The sequence below is a fragment of the Nicotiana sylvestris genome, chromosome 10 (assembly GCF_000393655.2).
Source record: "Nicotiana sylvestris chromosome 10, ASM39365v2, whole genome shotgun sequence".
In the NCBI taxonomy this organism is placed as follows: Eukaryota; Viridiplantae; Streptophyta; class Magnoliopsida; order Solanales; family Solanaceae; genus Nicotiana; species Nicotiana sylvestris.
Genome location: NC_091066.1, coordinates 74,959,206 through 74,966,608, shown reverse-complemented (window position 1 = coordinate 74,966,608; position 7,403 = coordinate 74,959,206). Strand labels below are relative to the sequence as shown.

The 7,403-nt window shown below is 35.3% G+C and overlaps 1 protein-coding gene across 1 annotated transcript; it reads right to left on the bottom strand.

Moving 5' to 3' along the window:
* Positions 1-1,691: 1,691 nt before the first annotated feature.
* On the bottom strand, positions 1,692-5,922 carry LOC138879540 (uncharacterized). Its single transcript, XM_070159157.1, has 5 exons — positions 5,214-5,922; positions 4,398-4,748; positions 3,145-3,416; positions 2,260-2,497; positions 1,692-2,176 (listed from the first exon to the last, which is right to left on the bottom strand). The coding sequence occupies exons 1-5, from the start codon at positions 5,920-5,922 to the stop codon at positions 1,692-1,694; spliced, it is 2,055 nt and encodes a 684-aa protein (XP_070015258.1).
* Positions 5,923-7,403: the final 1,481 nt, after the last annotated feature.

Here is a 7,403-nt window from a genome sequence, read left to right as displayed (position 1 = left end):
TGCCCTACTTAACAGCTAGACATCCCATAGATATGGACTTATGCTCCTTTACATTCTTGTTTTCTATTCTTATGAAATTAAACAAAAGAAAATTGTCTCATTTCCTTAGCTAATAATGGTGGAGAACCGTATCAGTTTATTAAAATCGAAGTAAGAACCGTATTCTTCATTTGAAGTCAAAACATCATTAATGGGCTCTTTAAGAAAGCTTGAAGGTTTAAAATGGGTTACTTGATTTGATGAAAAATTGAGAAATTAATATTGGGGTTGTCTTCGAGTCTTAGTCGGGAATCTTTAGTTGAAGTTATAACAAATTTAGAGGAGTTTCTCTTGAAATTTTGGATTAAAATCGCGGTTGGAACAAGAATAGACATGAAGATAGTGAAAAACACCAAGAATAATATGATTTCAAAAACACCAATGTGTCCTTTTTTTGTCTTTTCTTTTGTTAATAATGTGTCATTTTTTATTGGGTGTAAATTAAATATTTTTTCTTTTTGAGAATGTTATTTTATTTTGTTAACTAAATAGATTTTAAAATAGTTTTTTTTTTTAACTCAAAATGATATATGTCCCTTTTTTATTTGTCATTCGCTGCGTCAGCCATGAGTGCATTGCACACACTTTGTAAGTTTGGCTAATTCTCAAAATAGTGCCTAATTGGAACAAGTTAAGTGTATTATAAGTGCTCAATAGGAACAGTCTTCAGTTTAGGTGTCTAAATGGAAAATGGTGTCAACTTTAAGTGTCTCCCGATGTATTCGCCTTTAATATACCACGTAAAACTATGCATGTATGTAAACACATTCGTTAACTGCTATATATATATATATATATATATATATATATATATATCGTTGAGAGACCATGTCGTTTAAGAAGATTCACTGAACGGAGTGAAAACAAAACAGAGAAATTAACTTAAATAAAAATCAACCAAAGAAACAGTCAAACATATATAACTGATAACAAAACAAACCTAAAGTAAAACTTTATGTTTCTAAATCCAAAGGACTAGTCAGTCTCCTAGACGTCCAAATCATAGGAAAATTTTCCAGATTCCCATCCCTCCTTCATTGTTGAAGTAAACTGCCAAAGGAATCTCACACAGGGCTTAACAATAAAGATGAAACACCATAACCATAAGAATAACCATACAAGTGCGATGCCCACCCTTCAGGCAAATTCATATTGATACAGTTAAAAATGAGACAAAGAAGCTTTTGTGAAACAAGAGAATTAGCTGAAGGTATGTATTTTCATTTATAGAATTAGCTGCATATATATACAAATGCTAAGAATCAATCTAAGCCTAATTTTAAGCTTCCATAATTGTGATCCACATTCTGTGGGATTTGATTTACAATTAATAAGGAAAGTGAACATACTATATTAACACAATATATTTCTTAACACTCCCCCTCAAGTTGGAGAGTGAATATCATGAAGTCCCAACTTGTTGCGTAGTGTCACAAATTGATCCTTTCCCAAGGCCTTTGTAAAGACATCTGCCAACTGGAAGTGTGTCGGTACATATGATGGACTAATCATTCCAGCTTGCAGTTTTTCGCGAACTATGTGACAATCTATTTTAATATGTTTAGTGCGTTCATGGAAGACGGGATTCGCTGCAATATGCAAAGCAACTTGATTGTCACAGAATAGTTGTGTAGGAGCCGCTTGTGGGACTTTTAGATCTTGCAGAATGTAACGTAACCAAGTAAGCTCCAAGCATGTATTAACCATTGCTCGATACTCTGCTTCGTGGATGATCTTGAAACATTTGATTGTTTCTTGGATTTCCATGAGATAAGGGAATTACCAAGAAAAATGCAATATCTTGTAACTGATCTTCTTATGGCACGACAACCTCCCCAGTCTGAATCACAAAAGGCTTTTAAAGTGAGATTATTGTAGGAAGAGTATAATAAACCTTGTCCTGGAGTACCCTTGATGTATTTGAGGATCCGTAAAGCAGCATCCCAGTGAGTCTTTCGAGGCTCATGCATGTATTGACTTAATGTATGAACAGAGTACACTATGTCAGGTCTCGTAACCGTAAGATATATCAATCTGCCAACTAATCTTCTATACTTGGTTGGATCATTTAATAATTCTCCATCAGTGGGAGTAAGTTTCAGATTTTGTTCCATTGGAAACTTGTCTGGGCGTGCTCCTAGTTAGAATTTTGTAAAATATGTAATGCATATTTTCTTTGAGACATGAAAATACCTTTATGTGATCGAGAAAATTCAATACCCAGAAAATATTTCAAATTTCCAAGATCTTTGATACTGAAGCGTTTGAGAAGAAAGCTTTTGAGACGCTCGATTTCATGAAGATCATTTCCTGTGAGAAGTATATCATCAACATAGACAAGGATTGCAGTAAATGAAGTACCTTGAGCCTTGAAGAAAAGAGAATAATCGGCTTTTGATTGTTCATAACCAGCCTTTTGAATAGTTTCTGAAAATATAAGAAACCAATTTCTTGATGCCTGTTTAAGACCATATAGAGATTTGTGTAGCCGACATACAACATTCTCCCCCTGTCGGCAAAGACGGGTGGAGGTTCCATATACACTTCTTCATTCAAGTCACCATGAAGGAAAGCATTTTGGACATCTAATTGGTAAGCAAACCAATTGCGCCCGGCAGAAACAGTAAGAAGGCAACGAAGTGTAGTAAGTTTAGCTGTTGGAGAAAAGGTTTCCTGATAATCAATACCCTCTACTTGAGTGTACCCTTTAGCTACAAGACGAGCCTTATATCGATCAATTGTACCATCTGATTTGTACTTGATTTTGTAGAATCATTTACATCCGATGGCTTTATGGCCAGCAGGAAGAGGTACCAAACTCCATGTATTGTTTTGTTGGAGTGGTTCTAATTCTATATTCATGGCTTGTTTCCAGTGAGGATCAATAACAGCTTGTTCATAAGTGGTATGCTCGGTATGACATGTAATGTTAGCTAAAAAGGTACAATGTGCAAATGACATATGAGAGTATGAAATAAAATGAGAAAGAGGATAACGAGTACATGATTCAGAACTTGCTATCGAGTTGGAATGATTGGCTTGTAATGAGAGTATGTAGTCTTTATGCCATGTCGGAGGTTGCTTAACACAGAGGGATTGTCTTGCCGGAGCTATAGAAGGATCTATAGAGTTGGAAACATGTGTTGTCAACCTGGTTGAGGGACTAAGTGCACTGTCAGGTGCACTAGTAGGTTCAGCTAGAGGTAAAGTTGCAGAAGTTGTAGGTTGGTCATGTGAATTATCTGATGCTTCAGTGAGTTCGGGTGGATTCAATGGTTTAGGAGATATAGTAGAATTATCTGTATCAAAACACTCAACATGTTGAGGTTGGTGAGATGAAATGTTAGTGGAAGATGATGGTATATGCTGCAAATTTTCTATGAGGTATGAAGAAAAACTATGCATTACAGAATCAAGATTTGATGATATTGAGAACGGAAAAGTGTTTTCTAAAAATTTAACATCTCGGCTCACAAAATTTTTTTTGTCCAAATCATAAAGTTTGTAGCCTTTTTGACCTGTAGGATACCCAACAAAAATACAACATTTGGCAGGAGAATCAAATTTATGAGTGGGATGAACAACTGTGGCGTAACAGAGACAACCAAAAACTTTCAAATGATCAAGTGATGGTGTATGATTATACAATAATTCAAAAGGTGACTTGGAAGATAATAATGGCGAAGGAAGTCTATTGATAAGATAGACCGCGGTCAACACGCATTCGCCCCAAAAGGTGAGAGGTAAGTGAGATTAAAAACGCAATGCTCTCGCAACAACTAAGATATGACGATGTTTACGTTCAACTACTCCATTTTGTTGAGGAGTTGAATGCAAGTTCATTGACATTCGATACCTTGCGACTGGAAAAAAAATTCATGGATAAAATTTCTCCGCCATTATCTACTCTTATGGTTTTTGACTGAGGCATCAAATTGAGTATGAGCAAATGCAATAAAAGATTTTACTAGATCTTGGGTATCAGACTTTTTTTTTCATAAGAAATACCCAAGTGCACCTTGTAAAATCATCCACAATAGTAAGAAAGAAACGTGCCCCTGAATGTGTAGGGGCCCTATGTGGACCCCAAATATCACAATATAAAAGATCAAATGGATTATGAGTTGATATTGAACTTGATGAAAATGGAAGTCTAGTTTATTTGGTCATAGGACAAACAGTACAATTATTCTCAAAAGATTCATTATAAGAAGGCAATGATGGAGAAACTAATTTAAAACGAGATGGTGACGGATGGCCAAGGCGCATGTGCCATAAATTCGAGGGTTGAGAAACTTGATGAGAGGCGGGCATCTTTTGCAAGGGAGACATGTAATAGAGGCCACCACGCTATTTACCCAAGCCAATCATCTTCCCCGTAGCCAAGTCCTGTAAAGTACAGAAAGTGAAAAACAACATGGCACAACAATTCAAAGCATTAGTGACTTTTCTTGCAGACATCAAATTTAAGCGAAAAGAGGGAACGCATAAAACATCATTTAAGGTGATCTCTGAGTTGTAAGGTATAGTGCTTGTGCAAGTGATAGTAGTTGAGGATCCAGTGGGTAATTTAACAATTGGTATTGACAGGGATTCTGTTTTGGTAAAAAGTGTGGAATCAGAAGCTATATGATCAGTAGCTCCACTATCCAAAATCCATGATTTACTAAATATGGAATTAATTGAAACATTTGGAAAAAGAGAAGAACCTGCTATATTTGCATAAGTATCGGCATTACCAGTAGCATTATTTTGTGTCATCATAGATAAAGCACGAGCAATTTATTGAAGTTGACTTGTAGAAAGTCCATGTGAAGAACTGTTGTTCTCTTGAGTATGAATACCATGTGAAGTTTGGGAAGAATCCATAGCATTAGCAGATGGAAAGGTATTGTGCAAATTACCTTGGCCCCTACGTGAGGGTTGCTGGCCATTTTGGTTGTTTGATTTGTTTGAAGCCCAAGTGCCATTTTTAAACTTAAATCTATCTTCTATATGGCCCTTTTTGTCACAATAATTTCAATGAAATTTTAGAGTTCTGCAATTTTTAATTGTATGTCCCTCTCTGTTGCAGTGTTCACAATACTTACTTTTGAACTTGTTTGAAAAATTGATTGGAAGACTTTGAACTGTAGCAGCAATGGAAAAATTTTCAATTGATTCCGAAGACATACCTCGCTCCGTTTCTTCTTGTATAACAAGAGAGTAGGCTTTACGTACATTCGGTAATGGAGACATCATGAGAACATTTGAACGGACAACATTGTAAGTGTCATTGAGGCCCATGAGAAATTGCATTACGCGATCTTCTTCCATCTGTTCACCATGTCCTTTCATCTGGTTGCAAGTGGGGATAGATCGATGCGTGTCTAATTCATCCCAAAGACCTTTGAGTCTTATAAAATATGCAGAGACCGACATTGTACCTTGTGAAATAGATGCCAATGACTTTTGGATCTGATAGATAGCTGGTGCATTCTTTTGCGAGAATTGATCTCCAAAATCCTCCCATACTTGATAAGCGATCTTAGCATGAATGACTCCTTTGGCTAGATCGGGCTCTACTGAATGTGTAAGCCAAGATAGAACCATGTTGTTACATTGATTCCATTGCGCATATTCTATTGGTTGTTCCGTCTCTAGAGGTGGTTTGATAGTTCTGCTGATAAAGCCAATTTTATTCTTGGCTGTGAGGGCATGTATCATGGATTTACTCCATGATGGATAGTTGGTGCCGTTCAGTTTCACTGGAACGAGCATATCATTGGGGTGATCTGAAGGATGAACAAAATATGGATTAGATTGGTCCAAACCAAGGCTTTGCTGGATGGTTTTTGAAGTATCAGATTGGTAGATTGGTGTTTCGTCTTTGTCGTTCACCATTTTCTCGAGAAAATGGTGGCTGCTCTGATACCAAGTTAAAAATGATACAAAGAAGCTTTTGTGAAACAAGAGAATTAGCTGAAGGTATGTATTTTCATTTACAAAACTAGCTGCATATATATACAGATGCTAAGAATCAATCTAAGTCTAATTTTAAGCTTCCATAATCGTGATCCACATTCTGTGGGATTTGATTTACAACTAATAAGGAAAGTGAATATACTACATTAACACAATATATTTCTTAACAGATACCAATTCTTGAACCAATCTTTCCAATAATCTATCGTCAAACTAATCAGCGTTACTCCAATTGTAAAGTACATAAGCATACCTGGATTTTCTCGCAAGTCGAATATCTTGTCCAATATTGACACAATCATACTGGGGAATTTATCGGTATATATTTGCTTTAAATTTCTCTTTGTATCTTCATCGCGTATAAAGTAAAGGAACCATACGTATATAGACCAAAACACTAAAAAGTCGAATACACACCTCTTGGCCTTAATCGGCATAAATTGCTCACCACCGGGCGTGTCGAAAAATGGCGAAAATAACAACTAAAGAAGTTTAAAACACATACAAGACGAGATGAGAAACCTCTCTGCAGCATCCAATGGATCCCTATCTGTATTCATGTTGGCCTAGATATCACTGAGCAAACGAAATAAAAATAAACGAAATATGAATGAATACGAAGAATTGAACCAGCTAGGGTTTAAATACTTTCGAGAAATTTTGAAACCAACTAGGATTAGGTTTTGGAGCCTCGACATGCACCAATTCTTCATAAGAAATAGGAATATTTATCTTATTATTGGTTGTCTCTTAATTAGAAGTAGTGTTTGAAAAGGAAAAGGATTGTTTAACGCCAGCAGCTTAGGATAGAATAACATGAAATACTTATACATGAAGAGAGTTACTAATAATATCATCCCTAATTCTGGAGAGGGAAAATACAATTAGAATAGCATAAATATTAACTTAAATTAAGTAGGGTTATTTTGGTATATATTTTTTTCAATGGATATTTTTGCCAAAAGAAAAATTAAAAAGCAACTTCTGCTTCTGGTGAGAAGCTAATTCTTTTCACCTTCTGAGAAAGAGCTCGTGCTTATACCCAAAAATAGTTATTTTTTTGTACAAAAGATTTGAACAAACGCTTTAACTTTTTAAAATAAGCATTTTTTAAAAGAAAAATAAATACTTTTGACCTTCTAAGAATTTAACCAAATAGGCTATAACTTTTCGTATGATTTACAATAGTACAATGATCTTCCTTATTTGTATATATGTATTATATACAGTAATTTAAAAATATAACAAAATTAATACAGAAACGTATATAAATATGCCAAATATCATGCCCCAAACAAGTAATTAATTGCACCGCATGGCAACTTCGATATTCCCAACAATTTTTCGAACCAAAATTACTTGGGATATACAATAAATTTGCGTCGAGAAATTAAAATCAA